The sequence below is a fragment of the Rattus rattus genome, chromosome 3 (assembly GCF_011064425.1).
Source record: "Rattus rattus isolate New Zealand chromosome 3, Rrattus_CSIRO_v1, whole genome shotgun sequence".
Taxonomy (NCBI): domain Eukaryota; kingdom Metazoa; phylum Chordata; class Mammalia; order Rodentia; family Muridae; genus Rattus; species Rattus rattus.
The window spans coordinates 112,885,212-112,904,782 of NC_046156.1; the positions used below are offsets into that span (position 1 = coordinate 112,885,212).

Consider the following 19,571-nt stretch of genomic DNA (forward strand, 5'->3'; position numbering starts at 1 on the left):
CCATACTTGGTTTTGTTGTTGGTTTTGGTTTCCAAGACAGGGTCTCACTCTATAAACCAAGCTATGCTGGAACTACGCCACCCAGGCTGACCCTGAGCTTGCAGTTCTTCTGCCTCCGTCTCCTGAGCACTAGGAGTATAGGCGTGAACCACACTTGCCTTGTTTTGTCTTTAAACAAATGTAAACATGAGGTTTGCCCCCACTATGTATCAATAAGCAAACAAATAAAGGAAAATAACCATCTAGGTTAATTTTAGTGTCTCCCAGCTTCCTCTGCCCTAAATATTGAATCTCATTCCTTTCCTTAGACTAGTGAAAAAATCAGAGTCCTGGACAAGTCCTTGATACAACCAAGTTATATTTGCAGATTTGGGATTTGGGGGGAAACAGTGACTGAGAAGCTGGAGAACACTAGAGACAGACATTAAAGCAGGTTGGTGAGCTCGGGGCCCTCTGTGTCTGACCCTGGGCTGCTGAGCGTACAGGCACGCACCAACACGCCCGGCTTTCCTTGGACTTCTAGCAGACATTCAAGTATTTCATCCCAACTCCGCATTCCATGTTCCTAATGTACATTTCTCCATGTCTGTTGAAATCCTTTGTGTGTGTTAGAGTTGTCCCTACTATGGTTGAGTCACACTTCTCTCTATATTCTGGAGAGTGACCTCTTATCAGATGAATGACTTGAAAATGTTTTCTACCATGTGCGTTTTTTCTGTTTCTGTTTTTCTTTTCATTTTCTTTGTGGTGTCCTCTGATACCCAGATGTTGTTTGTATCTGGTACCTCCACAGATTCACATTTGAGCACTTCTTTCCCAGGCAGTGGCACTGTTCTGGAAGACTCTGGAAGGTAGGTCTAGCAGGCAGAGGCAGGTCGCCAGGGAAGGCCTCCGAAGGTTACATACTGTCCCAGATTTGGATCTCACTCTGATTACTGATCCTCTGAGATGTGAACTGCATAGCCTCCCCTGCATGTCCCTGCAGACCTGAGCCGAGCTGTTACGACACATTATCCATGATGAACTGAAACTCTGGTGAGCCAAACTCACCCTTTCCTCCATTAGCCTACTCAGTTCAGGGATTAGCTATGGCGCCGTAGCTAACACATCGCTCACAGTTTTGGTGAAGTAAATGACTGATTATTTTTTTCTTTTGCTGCCCTTGCTTTTGTTAAGATACTATTGTCACACAGATCTTCCGACTCTTTGTTCCAAAAGCTTTATAGTGTTAGTTCTTTAGGTCTTTGCTCCATGCATTTTGAGTTAATTTTGTGCCTGCTGTTAAATGTCCAGCCTCACTCTTTTGCCCACAGATCAGCCTCCTAAGCACCATTAGTTGAAATGGTAGTTGTTTCTCTATTAGCTTGTCTTGGCACTGCTGTCAGAACTCATTGTGCATGTGAAGGTTGACTTCTGGTTGTCTGTGCATATCTGTATGTATGTCAGGGCCACAGTTTCAATTGCCACACTGTAGTGCTTTGAGTATGTTTGACCCAGGAGTGGCACTATTTGGAGGTGTGGCCTTAGAGTAGGTGTGTCAGTGTGGGTGTGGGCTTTAAGACCCTCATCCTATGCTTCACTCCTTCTTTAAAAGGGGAACAAGAATACCCTTGGGAGGGAATAGGGAGGCAAAGTTTAGAACAGAGGCTGAAGGAACGCCCATTCAGAGCCTGCCCCACATGTGGCCCATACATATACAGCTACCAAACTAGACAAGATGGATAAAGCAAAGAAGTGCAGGCCGACAGGAACCGGATGTAGATCTCTCCTGAGAGACACAGCCAGAATACGCAAATACATAGGTGAATGCCAGCAGCAAACCACTGAACTAAGAAGGATCCCCCGTTGAAGGAATCAGAGAAAGGACTGAAAGAGCTTGAAGGGGCTTGAGACCCCATATGAACAACAATGCCAACCAACCAGAGCTTCCAGGGACTAAGCCACTACCCAAAGACTATACATGGACTGACCCTGGGCTCCAACTGCATAGGTAGCAATGAATAACCTAGTAAGAGCACCAGTGGAAGGGGAAGCCCTTGTTCCTGCCAAGGCTGGACCCCCAGTGAACGGGATTGTTGGGGGGAGGGCGGTAAAGGGGGGAGGATGGGGAGGGGAACACCCATATAGAAGGGGAGGGAGAGGGGTTAGGGGGATGTTGGCCTGGAAACCAGGAAAGGGAATAACATTTGAAATGTAAATAAGAAATACTCAATTTAATAAAGATGAAAAAAAAAAAAAAAAAAGACCCTCATCCTAGCTGCCTGGAAGCCAGTTTTCTACTATCAGCCTTCAGATGAAGATACAGAACTCTCAGCTCCTCTTGCCTGGATATTGCCATGCTCCCAGATTGATGATAATGGACTGAACCTCTGAATCTGTAAGCCAGCCCTAATTAAATATGTCCTTTGTAAGACTTGCCTTGGTCATGGTGTCTGTTCACAGCAGTAGAACCCTAACTAAAACATACACCTTTGTAAGTTTTGAACTTAAGGGTACAAATCAATTGTGTTCGTTTTAAGCTTTTTAAGGTCATTTTATGCAGCTAGACTTGACACTGCAAACACATGCAAAAGAAAAGGCGGAAGCCTCCAAAGTCATGCTTTCTTGTTGAATTTTCTTATTTATTCACTTTTTATATATGGCTGTTTTATCTGTATGTATGTCTACATACCATGCACCTGCAATGTCCAAAAAGGCTATAAGAGAGCAGAGGGATCCCAGGGACTAGAGTTACAGATAGTAGAGTTGCCACATGGAAGCTGGGAATCAAACCCAGGTCCTCTAACAGGAGTCAATATGATCTTAACCACTGAGCCATCCCTCTATCCTGAGCTTTCCACCTTTGGAAAGAGCCAGTCATGCCTGTTCTCAGAATGGTCTGCATTTCCTCCTGGAAGAGTAAAGGTAGCTATGTAATATAGTCATGGACAAGTGGGTGTGGCTAAGCGATATGTGAAAATCCATCAAATTCCATACTATAATGCAACAGTTTCTCAACCCGTGGGTTGTGACCTCTTTGAGGTCTCATATCAGATACCCTGAATACACTACAATTTATAACAGTAGCAGAATCGCAGTTATGAAGTAGCAACAAAAATAATTGTATGGTTTGGGGTCACCATGACATGAACTGGGCTAAAGGGTCACAGCATTAGGAAGGATGAGGATCACCTCGGGTAAAAAGAGAGCTGGAGAGAGCGTGAACACTAATTAATGTTCTAGCTAGCCATGTGTATGAGTCAGGGTTACATTGCTGTGGATATCCACCATGACCATGGCAACTTTTATAAACAACAACATTTAATTGGGGCTGGCTTACAGTTTCAGAGGTTTAGTCCATTATCATCATGGTGGGAAGTATGGCAGCATCCAGGAAGATATGGTGCTGGGGAACGAACAAGTTCTACATCTTGATCTGAAGGTAGGCAGCCAGAAGGAGACTGTCTTCCACAGGCAGCCAGGAGAAGACTGTCACCCACACTGGGCAGAGGCTGAGCATAGCAGGAGACCTCTAACCTACCTCTGCAGTGACACACTTCCTCCAATAAGGCCACACGGGCTCCAACAAAGCCACACCCCCTAGTAGTGCTATCCCCATGGGGACCATACCCTGACAGGACATGCCTGTCACCCTAGGACTTAGGAAGCTAATAAGGTAGGGGGGTTGTGAGTTGGAGGTAGCCTCGGGTACACAGAGATAACTGTCTCAAAAAAAAAAATTCAAGACAGAAAATGAGGACAAGTCCCAGTTCATCACTGAAAAGCAACGGGCTTGGATCTGGAGAGATGACTCACTCAGTAAACTCATTGTTGCAAAGGCACGAGGACTTGAGTTCAGAGTCCTAGCATCCATGTAAAAAGTCAGACATGGAGTGCCTATCTGTGGTGTGTGTGTGTGGGGGGGGGGGAGAGGGGAGGGAGAGGGGGAGGAAGGGAGAGAGGGGGAGGGAGGGAGAGCGCAATGAGCCTGCTAGCTCTCTGAAGATGCCCTCTCAATCTTTTCCCTTCCTTTCATGACCTATATACATGGGGTTATACTTAACTGACACCGAGCATGTATGGGGCAGTCCCTGCAGTGCTGTGAAGCTTGCTAACTTAGAAGTGTTGTTGTCCACATGACCACTCATCTTCCATCTCTCCAGAGTCATGAAGCAATTCTGGTCAGCAGTTTGATGACATCAAGTAGGGTTTCTAGTCATGGAAGTTCATTAAATCCTCCAAAGTTGGTCTGGAGAGATGGCTCAGTGGTTAAGAGCACCCGACTGCTCTTCCAGAGGTCCTGAGTTCAATTCCCAGCAACCACATGGTGGCTCACAACCATCTGTAATGGGATCTGATGCCCTCTTCTGGTGTGACTGAAGACAGCTACAGTGTATTTATATATAATAAGTAAATAAATCTTTAAAAAAAAAAAAGTCCTCCAAAGTTCACTGCTAAGAGTTTTGGCTGGCAGTTTCTTACCCAATCAGCTCCGGCAGGTAATCAAGGAGCCTCTCGGTCACACCCTGCTTTCATTCTTGTCACACAGCCAAGAAAAGGCCAGGGAGAAGCTGGAAAGTCTGAGGGACAGGGAGCTCCTGGTCGTCTGGGGAAAGGTCCCTTTCCCTCCTGAACGTGTGAGGAAGAGTATAAGCTATTCATTCACCAGGCTGCTGATGTGGCGGCTGGTGACACCACAGCTGTAGTGTGGTCCCAACAGGAGGGCCATTAAAAATAATCAGGGTGGGCCATGGTGGCGCATGCCTTTAATCCCAGCAGCAGAGGCTGGTAGATTTCTGTGAGGTCGAGGCCTGGTCTACAGAGCTAGCTCCAGGACAGCCAGGGCTACACAAAGAAACACAGTCTCAAAACACAAAACAAACAAAAAGCTAAACCAAAACAAAACCAACAACAACATAACCAAACTTCAATCAGCCCGAACAACAAACACCGCCCCTATTGGCTGTTGGCCTCAGAGCAATTGCCAGGGCTCCTGACAAGTCACTCCGGGCCTCCTGATAGGATTCTCACCACCCACAGAAGAACAGAGAAATCTCTTCATCTCTGCATGTTAATTAAGGAGGACAGATGGCCCTGTGATTATTCAACCATATGTAGGTCATGACTAAATGAATTAATAAGCAACTTAATTCTTAGCCGCCTCCATGAGCTTATGGGCATCTATGAACAAACAATTGTAGTATCCTGGGAAAGCAGACGGGCGGGCGGGCAGAGGGACTGCATCTCCCTCTCACATGCCTAAAGCCCCATGACCCAGGAAGGGACATCTTTGTCTCTCCATCCCATGTTGCCTGCTACATAATATTTGGGATATGAAGATGAGTCAAAAGTTGCACATTTTAGTTGTCCACTTATATAGTGCATAACCACGGCTAGCAGGGGTTCTCTTGCGCGCGCTCTCTCTCTCTCTCTCCCTCCCCACCCCCCGTCATTTTTCTGTCTTTATGTTAATCTTCCTTTAACTGATCACCTAAAAACAACAGAAGTCCCAGAGCCACAAAACCTAAAACAAGCAAAATCTACCCCCAAACACAACCCCCAACACCAAGACAGCATAAGGGAAGCCGAGCCAAATCCCGAAACAGCTCGAGGGACAGGAGCTGTGGGAGCTGGGGCAGCCGAAGGCCCATTCGGAACAGAGGGCCAGAACTAATTCTTGCTTCATTTTGATTTTTTTTTTTTTAGACAGGTCTTGGGATACAGCAAAGCTGGCTTTGAAGTCACAGACCCCCGCTCATGACTTTGGATGTGGAAGTCAGGAAGCTATGGCAGACGCAAAAGGGGCAGGAGGAAAACCCCTCCGAGGGCACGGCTGAGACAAGGCACGGTGTGGAGTGGGTGAGGTTCAGCAAGAGGAGTCCTGCATGGCTGCAGGGCTGCACTTGTGGGACTCCAGCTGGATTCCACAGGACAGAAACGTATACCCATCTTGGGTTCTTCTGGGACAAGTCTTCCAGCACCACCTGCCGCATGTGGATCTCTGATTGCACTGCATGTCCTGAGATGGTTCCTGCCCTACCCTGTAGCTAAGTCCTCTTCTGTCTGTAGGACGTTTTTCATTTTTCAAAGACATGAGATTTGATTAACTTTTACCTGAGTAGATACTTTTTAACTTCCTGGAAGTGCCAACACTCTTTAATACCAAAGCCAGTTCTGTCAGAGAGAACTTCATGTGTACTTTTTAAATTTTGTAGTAGATTAACACCCACTGGGGTAGCCTGTTATTGACATGGTGCTTCTCAACTCCAAAGTCCCCTCTTCCTTACTGCTGCTACTGTGTCAAAACGCACTGGAGCACTATTTAAAAATAAAACATTTTGTAAACAGACAATTTAAAAAAAGATGATATAAGGATTCACAATAATCAAAAGGCACTTATTATGATCTGATTAAAACATGTTTCGACCCTCCCCTGTTAAATAACATAGTGAACACAAGCCAAAAACACACAAAACTTCCTCCTCCTCTGAGATTCATAAAGAGAAACTCATTAACTCCTCGGGTTTGGCAGCGGCCCGCCTCAGTGGGGCATGAACACTGTCAGAAAAACCAACGCTAGGAGAGCTGAAGATCTAGAAATGGGCAGGTTCAGAATATCTCTGTTCATATAATCTGTTCTGGAAAGTTTCTTGCTGCCTTGGGAAGATCCTCTGTTTAAAGCCCTCTATTAAACTAAGCTGACTTGACAGCCCAAAGCAGTAAGACAGTGTGTGCATTTCATTGCTGCCACTGTTTCTAAGATGTGCCTGCTCTGTTACCCTGCATTTGAAGTCCTCCTGCATCAGCCTCCTGAGTCCCGGCATTAAAAGTGTGGCCAACTCGCCAGTACTAAATGGAAGGGCTGGAGGTTTGTCACATTGATATTCTGTCTCTGTCTCTCTTTCCCTCCCTCCCTCTCTCCTTCCCTCCCTCCCAGTTCTCCTCCCCACTCCTCCGTGTGTGTGTGTGTGTGTGTGTGTGTGTGTGTGTGTGTGTGTGTGTGTGTGTGCGCGCACGTGCACACAAGTGTGTGTGTGTGGTGGGGCATGCACAGAGGGCACCATGCAGGGGGTCAGTTCTCTCCATTCACCATGTGGGTTCTGGGGATTGAACCCAGGATGTCAGGCTCTGGCAAGCACCTTTACACACCGAGCTAGCTCACTGGCCCCCCAATGGGGATATTCTGACACACTTGTGAGGTATTATGTCTTCCTTTGGTCCTTAACCAACTTTAACAGTAGCTGGTTTCCAGCACAGGAGTTATTTTTTACCCACTGTATCTAGCTTCTGGTTCGAGGATTCTCCAAAGACAGATCACAAGTGTGTCACACAAAATTTAGAACACACACACTATTGGTGCTGCACGAAATAGCCATACTTGAGTCTCGTGAACGTTCCACTGAATGGATTCCCACAAGCACTGCATTTCTGTGCCACTTAATTTTGCCCTCTCCGCAGCAGTTGTTTTATAGGTCACGGTGCTACTTGAAAGACTTCCCCTTCTAAAGTTTAAGAATTCATACAAGATACAGCTGTGTGCGTGGCACGTGGGCTTCAGGCATTCTCTTCATGCTTTGTGGAAAAAGCTGTGGCCAGGAGACAGCATTTCTGGCCCTTACTTGCAGCAGCCAACTCTGATGGAAAACCAAGTTTTGACGGAACCATAACTCCCCTGATAATTCTTCTTCCTCAGAGCACCTTTGCTGTGACCATTTGAGCTAGTACTACATCAGCTCGGCATGTTTTAGGCATTGATAGTTCAAACCCAGTCAAGATGGGAGAACACAGTGCTTCAGAAACAGCCATTAAAACTGTTTCCAGGACACTGGTATTTCAAAGTGAAGGTGCTGCCCACATAGCACAGCAAGTTTGCATTTTATGGAATCTTTAAGCATTAAGAAGACTCGAGAAAAGCGTGGTGATGCACGCTTCCCTCAGGCTGACACTCAGGAAGCGGAGTCAGGAGGATCAGAAGCTCAGGCTCCTCTCTGCTAATAGCAAGTTCAAGGCCAATCTAGGCTGCATGAGTCCCTAACTCAAAAGGGAAAAGACAACTTTTATAGGGCTGGAGAGATGGCTCAGTGGTTAAGAGCACTGACTACTCTTCCAGAGGTCATGAGTTCAATTCCCAGCAACCACACGCTGGCTCTCCAATAGTGGAATCCAATGCCCTCTTCTGGTGTGGCTGACAGCTACAGTGTACTCATATAAATATAATAAATAAGTCTCTTTTTAAAGAGACAATTTTTTACTACTAGCGAACTACAGAGTATATGAATGACTTCACCTGGGCCTCTTAAAGTCTATACTATAATTTTGAACATTAACACCAGTAGGGCTTACTAAAATATACAATGGGAATGAAGCAGGCTGGGGCTGGTCATAACTTAGTCAGGGTGTCTGTTAAATCAGTTTCAGCCTAAGTAGAGGAAAAGGCGGGTGATAAAACTGATTTACAGAGGACAGGAAACCAGCTACTGTTAAAGTTGTTATAAAAGCTATAGAAGAACTCCTGGGGCAAATTCTTAAACGTGAACAAAAACACGAGTTCTGTAAAGCAGGAAAAGTTCAGCCTAGAATGTGTGGTTCCCCTGCTGGATGGGAGGGACCACGGCAAGGCAGTCTCATGTCCAGTTGAGGGTCATCTGCCAGGCATGGAGCATGGCAGTGTTTCCAATCCATAACCCCGTACCTACACTTCCTGGAACTCACCCTGGTCAGCTGTTCAGTCCTGTTTCTGATAAGCGGGTGAACCTGCCACAAACAAGGCTGGAAAAACAGTCCTAAGTTATCTGCAGGCAAGCACAGTACAAAGGACAGGAGCTTTAAGTATACTGATTACACAGAACACTTAAAGGGACATTTGTAACTTCCTAGAGGGATCATGCCTTGGCCAGTCAGAGCTGTCTTGGCAGCTGTTTACATGGGGCTCCTCATCCCAGGCGCTGTGTCAATTGCTCTGCTCGGGTTCTGGCAACACCCCGAGATAAGCAGGACTTTGTGACTGAAGGAGCCTGAACTCCAGAGACAGCAGTTTCACAGTCGAGGCTGCTAACTTCTTACCTTAAACCCACAGGAGTCTGCTAATTTATGTGGATCATTCGCCTCAAAGCTCATGCCTTAGATTATACTTAGTGATAGGCAACTGCAAACCAATTTGGATGTTAAACATTACGGGACTGAGATAGCTACGTTATAATAAAAATCAAATATCTTTTCAATAGGCCATGGTGTGTGGTGCCTTGGCGGGTCGAGGGCAGGCCGTGGCTATGCTGGAGCAGAGAGTGGTTGGATTTAAGTTCAGCATATACTGTACAATGAGGCCCTGTCTCAGACAAAACAAAACACCCGCCTTGAAAAACAGATTGCTTCGTAGCCTCAGAATCACCTGGAAAAATAAAAAAGCAATGGCATTCTGGCTTAGAATTCGCTGCAGTAATAGGTGTTGTTAGAAAGCATTCTATTAGCCAACTCTTCTTTCATTGGCCAAGAGAAAAAAATTATTGGAAGCAGGGCTGGGGACGTAGCGAGATTTAGAGTATTTGCTTAGAAAGAGAGGCTTGTCTCAATCCTTGGTACCATATTTTAAAAAATGGCAAACAGTAAAAGGATATAGATGATTTTTTTAAGTATTTTATTCTTACTACTGTGCACGTGTGTGCAGGTGACCACAGAAGCCAGAGCTGGAGATTTAGGTAGTCATGGATGCTGACGTGCGGTCTGAGGGGCTCAAACTCAGTAAGGGCAGCTACACACACAACCCGTCATTTCTGCAGCCCAACATGGTTCTTAATTAAGCTTGGAACAAATTCTTCATACTTTATTAAGGCCAGAAAAACATTACTTCTGAATAGTTTGGTATAAATATGGTCATTTTGGGTTTGTATTTTCTAGGAAAATGGGGGTTCTATTCTTTTCTAACCATTACGTCCCCAAGGACTTATCTAAGTCTGCATCAGAAGCCACTAATCAGACAAAATACAGTCTTACCAATGAGCACCCAGTCTTGTTTTCCTGCTTCAGGGTTCCTAGCCTGCCTATCTGCCCAGCTGTGTGGTAATTTGTTTGTTATAAGAGAATGCTCTACTGGGATCCTCATGTCCCAGGCAGGACCTCTTTACCAGTGATTTAACTACATAGTTTATGTTGGCCAGACATGTAAACAAAAATATAGTGTTTCCCTTCCAATAATGAAACAGCTCAGTCTAATTTACTAGTAACAGGGAAATGTATGGATATTAGTAGTTCAAGTCTTTGATATAATTCTATATCACCACAAGATGGAGTAAGAGTTCAACTCACATACCAAATACACACACACACACACACACACACACACACACACACACACACACACACACACTCACTATGTCAGAAGTCAATAGCTCTGACATGTTCTATTCTGCCATCTAGTGGTTATACAATTGGGTATTATTGGATCTGTCTCCCATGAAAGAATAGTTAAGTTTCTAGGGCCTAAGGATTAGTTGCAGGAAAAGACTGAGCACACAACAGAAGGTGGTAACATCACAGCATGCCAGGCTGAGGTTTCAGCTGTCAAAACAAGTTCAGAAATATCTAAATCAAAGCTACACCAGACAAGGTGGTCCACAGTGTTCATCGGAGTGGAGGAAGATCAGGAGTCAAGGTCAACGTCAGCTACACAGCCTGCCGGGGTGACGGGTGTGGGCCTCAGGCCTACCCCAGGAGAGGAAGGGTGGGATCTTGAGGGGCTTAAATTGTGGGTGTGATCACTTAGATTCATAGTCCATTTATAGTATTTTCCTTTCATCAAGCACCAATCTTTTTATTGCTGGAGTTTTACATTTAGAATTAAGGGGACATAATTTTAATTTTTATCAAAAAGTATACTTGGGGCTGGAGAGATGGCTCAGTGGTTAAGAACACTGGCTGCTCTTCCAGAGGTCCTGGGTTCAATTCCCAGCAACCACATGGCACCTTACAACCATCTGTAGCTCCAGTTTCAGGGATCTACCATCTTCAGACATACTTGCAGGCAAACCACCAAAGAGCATAAAATAAAAATAAATGGTTTTAAAATGTACTTAAATGTAAAAGCAGACAGCAGGGGGTTAATATTCTTGGTGAGTAAAATGTCATATAAATTAATGAATACAATCACTCCCCTAAGGAATAAAAGAGACATGACAAGCAACCTACAAATAATATAATCAACAGACAATACAAGTTCCCACTCAGTAATTTGAGCAAGATGACAATGGGACCAGCAGGACGGTTCAGAAAGTAAAGACCCTGCCAGCCAACCTCGATGACCTGAGTTCAATCCCCCAGACCCACACGATGAGGACAAGCACCTCCTTTGACCGCTACATGTTCATGGTGGTGTGTGTCCCAAAAGTGTAAAAAATGATTTAAGTGACGAGAAGACGAAAACAGTCCAATTTCCCCCCAGTTGAATGGGGAGAAAAGCTTGTAGCTGGTGCTTACAAGGATGGAGGGGGGCACATACTGGTGAACCCCAGTATTTGGTATCAGGAAGGTGTGATAGTTTGAATGTAAGCATCTGGAGATTTGAGATTTCTTCTAGGTAGTAACTCCAAAATTATACACATAGCTTGGCTTGTAATAAATTAATTGGTTGTTTATAAAAGCCAAACCTTGGCCACAGCTGAGGCCAACAACAGGAGAGTAGATACACAAATTTGGTGCACAATAAACTGGGCTACTATGTAACTAATTTCTCAAAAAGATTGTATTATTTCTATCTTTTTCTTTATGTTTTCCTTCCTCTCTTGTTTCTTGCCTGTTCTCCCACTTTCCTTTTTCTGTTAAGGATGCAGTCTGGCATGACAGTGCGGTGTAAGCATTTTACCCCAGCGATATCACTGTATGTGTGTACTTTAAGGTTTTTTTTTCCCCCAAGTAGTGAGGATTGAACTCAGGGCCTTGTAAATGCTTGGTAAGTGCTCTACCACTGAGTCACATCCCCAGGAAGTATTTTAATATATAACTTATGAGAACAAGATAAGCTAGCCTGTCTCCTCTGAAAGACAATAATCAATGTCATGCATTGAAACTAGGTGTTTCTGCTAGTGCGATAAAGTACTTCTGAATCATGCTGTGCCCAGTACAAATGAACCTAAGAACTTTGTCACTGGACTTCATTAATGAAACATAATGACAATTGCTGCTAGTAGAATTAAAATACGACAGCACTGTAAATATAGCATAAATAAAATTTAAAAGTCAATTCAGATAATTCAAAATAATTTATTAAATTATTAACTAAAATGATTATTTATTTATATCAGTTACAATAGCACTAAGAATTAAAAATCACTTTGTTACATCTCTTGAAAACAATTATGAGTATAGGACAAAATGAAGAGAAACAAAATGGATATACTAAGCACTTCTCCTAGGTAAATGGTAATGTGACTGCTTGTGACACACCCACCTGCACATGTAAACAGTAAGCACATTCAAAACAAATTCATTTATTTACACAGCTATTCCAGTAAAAACCCAGCTTTCAACTACATGTGCAAGTTTTTGTAGAATCACAAAAGTCAGTCTGTCTGTATATACCCAGCTTATGCCACTTCAGAAAGTTCCACATCAACACAGCAGTGGTGAAATTGGGTTTGACTTGGGGAAAGTAGTATCCAGAGCCACAGGCCTCATCAGCTACAGTCTGCTATGCATTCCTTTTTCATTAAAGGAAGGGAGGGAGGGAGGGAGGAAGGGAGGGAGGGAGGGAGGAAGGGAGGGAGGGAGGGAGGGAGGGAGGGGGGGAGGGAGGGAGGGAGGGAGGGAGGGGGGAGGGAGGGAGGGAGGGGGAGGGGGGGGAGGGAGGGAGGGGGGAGGGGAGGGAGGAGGGGAGGGGGGGGGGGGGAGAGGGAGGGAGGGGGGGAGGGGGGAGGGGGGAAGGGGGGGAGGAGGGGAGGGAGGGGGGGGGAAGGAGGGAGGCAGGGAGGGAGGGGGAGGGAGGGAAGGGATGAGGGAGGAGGGAAGGAAGGGAGGAAGGAAGGGGGGAGGAAGGGAAATGAGGGAGGAGGGAAATGAGGGAGAAATGAGGGAGGAGGGAGGAGGGAGGAGGAAGGAAGGGAGGGGAGGAGGAGGGAGGAGGAGGGAAGGGGAGGAAGGGAGGGGAGGAGGGAGGAGGGGGAGGGGGAAGGGAGGGAGGGGAGGGAGGGAGGGAGGGAGGGAGGAAGGGAGGAAGGAGGAGGGAGGAAGGGGAGGGAGGAGGAGAGGGGAGGGAGGGGAGGAAGGGAGGAGGAGGAGGGAGGAAGGGAGGAGGGGAGGGAGGAGGGAGGAGGAGGGAGGAAAAAAGAAAGAGGGAGGAAAGGAAAATCTCCTTCAAATTAAGTATATACAAGAAAAAATAAAAGTATGTTTCATATCCGTTTCTGAATTTAAAACCTATGTACATAACCCCCCTTGCTTTTGACATGTTCAAACAGGGATGAGCAGGGAGACGACTGACTCTGTAGATGACTACAACACCCTGTATCTCCTGTAAGAGGAATGTGCCGGAACGTCAGGTGTTCCTGTGTGTGTTTAAATGTAATAAAGGAATTCTTGTAAACAGTGCCCTTCAAGGAAACCTGACGGCAAAGGTCCCACAGGATCCTAAGGTTAACCAGGCCTTGTTTGTGGAATCAGAGAAAACATGGGGAATTCATCTTGCTAGGAAAAAAGGACACAATCTTTTTTCCTTTTTGTTTTTCTGATTATCACAATTAAACATCCGAAGATCTACCCGCATACACATTGAAGCCAATGCTGACTTCAAGAACGCATGACTTTTGTGTCAGCATCGCTTCCCTGGTGCTTCACCCCTAGAGGCCAAGGCCGCACTGTCACTGTGAATTGTCACTGGGCTCCTGTGCCTTTCTCCTGCGCATCCTTGTTGGGACTGCAGCTCCCTGGCAGATGCAGGCTCAGCAGCACTTGGTGGTGTTGAACAGTGGGACGGAAGTGTGTGGTGACTACTCTCCTCCCCAGAAGTAGATGGATGTCTTTTTCTTCCAAATTCCTCACTGGTAGGGGGCTGCAAGGCATGAAAGACAGCAGAGCAGACATTTTGGCTACTTCCCTCAGAGTGTAAGCCTGAAGTTCTAACCAGGGGCTTGGAGCTGGTGCTTAGAGACTTTAGCGGGACTGCATTTACATTTCCTCAGCACATGGGACTGCTACTTCAGTCAGCATAGACTTGAGAAGCTTCTCCTGTAAGTCGGGGCATAAGTACAGAGACCACTTCATTGACCTTCCTTTAGCTTCTTGGATGCATTGCAGTTCCAGTCCCTTCCTTATCACCAAGCTCCTATTCTAGGCTTCTCCAGCTCTGATGGTTAAATGACAGCTGAATGGAACCAGAAAGGGGGAAAAGGTGGCAGGTCAAACAGCCACCAGCCAGTTTGACATTTCATCCAGGATTCCTATGCTAGAGGGACTAGACAGTATTACCAAGAATACTAAAGTCAAATCCATAATGCAAGCAGGAACAGGGACATTTAAAATGTCTGCTTTGGGGGTTGGGGATTTGGTTAAGGGGTAGGGGGCTGGCTCAGGAAGCGCAAGGTCCTGGGTGCGGTCCCCACCCCCAAAAAAAAAAAAAAAAAAAAAAAAAAAAAAGGTAAAATGTCTGCTTTGAATGAATAGCCTAGTAGGGGCACCAGTGGAAGAGGAAGCCCTTGGTCCTGCCAAGACTGAACCCCATGAACGGGATTGTTGGGGGGAGGGTGGTAATGGGAGGAGGATGGGGAGGGGAACACCCATACAGAAGTAGAGGGGGAGAGGTTAGGGGGATGTTTGCTTGGAAACTGGGAAAGGTAATAACAATTGAAATGTAAATAAGAAATAACTGATTTAATAAAGATGGAGAAAAGAAAAAAATGTCTGCTTTGGGGTCTGTTTCAGTTACACCATTACAAATCTAACAATATGTGTATAGACAAATATTCTTTAATCTGAAAAATGAATTAAAACAACAAAACCATCTTCCTGTCCTCTGCTGTATTTAGAACTGAGGGTCTACATTTGTGGCTGATGTCAAGGCAAGCATAACATTTATACTTTTTAGGGTTCTCCTCCTCCACTTTCCTTCTTTGTAATTTTCTTGATATAACCTTTTCTTTTCCACTTGAAATCAAATCAAATAAAGTACCCACCAGTTAGCAGTCTTGCTTTAATTTGTGATGCCAGGGACCCATCCAATCCAGAGCAGCATGCACACTGGGCTTACCCCTGACACTAATTTCATTATGAAGAACCTCGAAATGCATGTGTCATCACACTATATAAAAATTATATGGAAAAAGCACATTAAAAAGTAGAAAGTTGCTGCCAGGCGGTGCTCATGTTTTAATTCCAGCACTCTAGAGGCAGAGGCAGGTGGATATCTGTGAGTTCGAACCAGCCTGAGCTGCAGAGAGCAAGTTCTAAGATTGGCTGCACAGAGAAAACCCTGTTTTGAAAAACAAAAACAAAAACAAAACAACAGAAAAAGAAGAGGAGGAGGAGGAAGACAGGAAGGAGGGTGAAGAGAGGAAAAAGGAAAAGGAGGTAGCGGAAGAGGACAAGGAGGAAGAGGAAGAGAGGGAGGAAGAGGAGGAGGAGGAGTAAAGAGAACTGGCTATTCTTGCAGAGGACCATAGTTGAGATTCTCAGCACCCACGTCCTCCAGCTCCAGGAGATCCAAACCCCTCTTCTGGGTTCTGTGGGTTGTTACAGTATGTACAAACACACATGCTCAAACAAAATAATCTTTGAAAGAGAAGATAAACTTTAACACATCTTTGAGAATACAGCTTAGTGGTGAGCACTCACTCAGCATGTACAAGCCCTCAGCTCAATTCTTAGCACAGAAAACTGTCCAAAGCTTGTAGGTTGTTGTCAAAGAGATATACAGTTGGACAGTAGAGAGTGGGGCAGGGACAAGGTTTTGTAAGGCAGGAGAGAGGAGGAAGGAGGGGATCAAGACAGAGGAGGATGGTTCAGCTTTAGGTGAATAGATCAATTTTATCTTGTCTAGGTGGGCAGTTTATATCTTTATCAGTCAGCAGTGAATTTATTGTGTGGATGAATTATGGATTGAGAATTTAACATGTAAATCTAATTGCTAAATTACAGGTTTCTGGAACTTCAATTCTATCAGGCTAGAGAGGACAGGGTATAAAGAAATGGCTGAGAGGCAGTTGGAGTGTGCAGATCTGGTTCTGTTGCCCATGCAGAGTGAGAACACACAGGCCCCACAGAACAAGGTGTGTGTGTGTATGTGTGTGTGTGTGTGTGTGTGTGTGTGTGTGTTCATGAGTGTGCATGTATCTGTCTGTGTGCGAGTTCATGTGAGGACAAGAGGTTGATGGCAGACGTCTCCCTCTGTCAGCCTCCACCTGTCTTTGGAGACAGGGTCTCTCCCTAACCCTGGAGCTCATGGTGGGGTAGACTGCTGGCCACTGGGCATCAGGAAGGCACCTGTCTCTGCTCCCACACTCTCACCCGACTGTGCTCAGCTTTCATATGGATGCTGGGGAAACCTGACATAAGTGTGACAAGTTCTTTACCAACTCTGCTATCTCTGCATCCCCCAGTTTTTGGAAATCTAAATGAAAAAAGTATATGGTAATTTTCTTATTTATTTTTGTGCCTGTTTTCAAAGTTCAATGTCAAAAGTTAAAAGTTCAAAGTTAACAGCCCCAAATTTAAGATTAACATTATGAAAGTCTGTTAAGTTATAAAGTGGTACAAGTGATAAAAACAATAGAGAAAAGAAATTAAAACTTACATCAACACGGAAGTCTTCTAACTTCTTAAAACTGCAGAGGTATTCCTGAAGTTTCGGGTCAATAGACTGGGTCTTAGATTGAGAATATTTCAGATAGGCCCAAAATTTTTCCAGTCCATACAGCTGACCTTAATAATAAAAGAATTTATGTTATATGGAATTAACAAACCTATTGTGCATATGTACACCGGCAATAAACCACACACAGTGAATTAGCAGTGGTGGCAGTTAATATCTACTGATAGTTTAACAGGTACTATCAAATATCAAACTAATCTGAACCACATGTACCCAACCTGGTGGGATAGTTCCTTCTGCCTGCATTACAGATGGGAACACTGGAGCTGGAGGGTGGAGGAACTGGCCTAAGTCACACGGCTATTGAGAAAGGGGAAGATGCTCAGACCTACACTCCTCGTGGTATAATTCTGCCTTGCCAAGCATACCTTATTATGCTCATGAGAAGGAGCACCAATGAGCAGCCATGTCTGTTGAGAAGTTAACATTGACACATACCTCTGTAAGGTCAAGGCACCTAACAGGAGGAGCCTTCTTACTGCAGGGTGCCCCACCCTCACCAAGAATTACAACAGTGGGCTATCTTAAACGATTGTCCCAAAGACAAAAAGCTGCAAATTCCTTTCTTATTTTTTAAATTACATGAGTGTTTATGGGTGTGTTTGTGCACATGTATGCACGTGTATATCTGTGTGTGTACACACATGTGTGGATGTGCACACATGTGCAGGCAAAGGTGCACATGTGGGGAGATTCTTTTCAGAGTAGGTTCTTCCCTTGCATTATGGTAAGGTTACAGGGAGGTCGCCAGGTCTGACAGCAAGTGCCTTTACCCACTGAGTCATCTTGCTTTCCTTTCCTAGTTATTGACCGATTCAAGTCTACAACTTCCAAAGTGAGTGAGTGTTTGTTTTACCAGATTCGTAGTCTTTTTTGGTTTCTTCTTGAAAATCCTTAAAAATTTCTTGTCTGAATTTTTTTTCCAGTCCATAACTATAAAACCTGAACAGACATTCTAACCCATACCTATGGAAAGGAAAGAAAAAGCACGAAGTTGTGACTTTGCTAGCATAATGAAGCACCTCCCAGTGTATACTGTGCAAGCGAGCGTGGCACACACCGTAACAGGAGGTATTTCTTTGTTTCACTTTCTGGGACAGTGTCTCACTCTATACTCAAGGTTACCCTAGAACTCACTATGCAGTCCTAGCTGGCCTTGGGCTTGCCATCCTTCTGCCTGCTTCAGCTCATGGACGCTGGAATGGAACTAAAATTTCTAACTGATGTGCTAATGAGGGCAGGACAGTGTTATTTCCTAAGAAGTAGTGAAAAGATTCAAGGACATTGGAAGTGTTTTAGATTTTTCTTAATGCAAAGTTTAAATGGCATGCTTTTTCTTGAATACAATCTTCCATCTGAAAAGTCCACATTTTTACCTCTTCAATTATAATGGTACATGCTTAACTGGGTGGTTATAAAGTACATTCCTAGCAGGTCTATTGACAATAGGACTATGAAGTCACTTTACAAATCAAAAAAGCATTTCCCTGCATCTTCTTATAACCACCTAGAGTACCTGGGACAAGAATATGACCGTGGATCAAAAAACAACAGGGTTCCACCACTCATGGGCAGAGCCACTGAGGAGAGAGGAACAGAATGAGAACAGACAGGACATTCGGCATGAGAAGTCTTGCTTGTATGGGTAGATTGTCATCTCAAGAAGTCTTAAATCTGCATCGGCTCTCAGCACGCATTAATCTGGGGCTATCCATGCATGTGCAGGGAAGTCCACAATGATGGGGGCATAAGAGAGAACGGTTTTAACATTTCTTTTTATTTAGGGGTGTGTGTCTGTGTGCCTACTTGGCTGTATGTACACCCCATATGTTTAAGCCCTCTTGGAGATCAGAGAGTATCTGATCCTCTAGGACTGGAGTTACATTTGTGAGACACTTGATGTGAGTGCTGGGAACTGAAGTGTTCTTCACTGAGACATTTCTCTAGGTAGGAGAGAACTTTCAGCTTGGTGAATCCCTGCTGACCCTATCTTCTGTGATCTGCAATCTCATGTAGGTCTCTTTCACTGTACCTGGGCCAGTTTGTATGAACAATACCGTATGGTAGAAGAGATGCTGTCATTTCTAAGGAAAGGTTATTCAATGAGGCTCCTGCTTTGGAAGCTGCTATTCTTTCTTAGATCACTGCTCTGCGAGTAGCGACACTGAGAAATACTCTGTGGAGAGGCAGCAGGAAATGATACTCTGGCCAACGGCCAAGGGGCGAGGCCTGAGAAGACCCTGCGGAAAGACCAGCCCTGGAAATACCTTATGAGGAGCCTCAGGCTGGGGTTCCCTGGTGAGATGGGTCCCAGAGGAACCCCCCCTCACCCTTTAGGAGTTAACAAATGCTTGTTTTGAGTCTAGGAGTTGTTTATTATTTAGCAACAGAAGACAAATACAATTCTCATTCCAGTTACATTGTGGTTATTTTTCACAGTTCAAAACTCAAAATTGTGATTAAAATAATTTAAAAAAAAGCATTAAGAAACGTTTGACCTGTAATTCTCTTTTGCATCTTCCCAAGCAAGTTGTCTAAATTCCTCATACATTTTCCTATTGAAGTGGTCTCTGAGGAAGAAGGACCAGAAACGAAAGAGGGTGTTCATTTCCTGGGACTGTCCAATTCCCAAGCGTTTTCTCTCTGGAAAGAGTTAATAAAATGCCAAGATAGCAAGCATTTTATATAACTCACAATGAAAAAAGTAAAAACAAAACAAAAATACAACACTAAAACCATAACT

General features: G+C 44.7%; 1 protein-coding gene across 2 annotated transcripts in view; it reads right to left on the reverse strand.

Annotated features, from left to right (window-relative positions):
- Nucleotides 1–13,303: 13,303 nt before the first annotated feature.
- The window catches only part of LOC116896907 (la-related protein 1B-like), a 57,021-nt gene continuing 50,753 nt past the window's right edge, over nt 13,304–19,571 (reverse strand). For both annotated transcript variants that reach the window (XM_032898465.1, XM_032898464.1), the window contains 4 exons: nt 19,327–19,471; nt 17,685–17,794; nt 16,751–16,878; nt 13,304–14,014 (listed from right to left, as the gene is read on the reverse strand). In XM_032898465.1, coding sequence (XP_032754356.1) covers nt 13,775–14,014; nt 16,751–16,878; nt 17,685–17,794; nt 19,327–19,471 — 623 coding nt within the window. In that variant the 3' untranslated portion in view covers nt 13,304–13,774. The remainder of the gene's footprint in view (nt 14,015–16,750; nt 16,879–17,684; nt 17,795–19,326; nt 19,472–19,571) is intronic.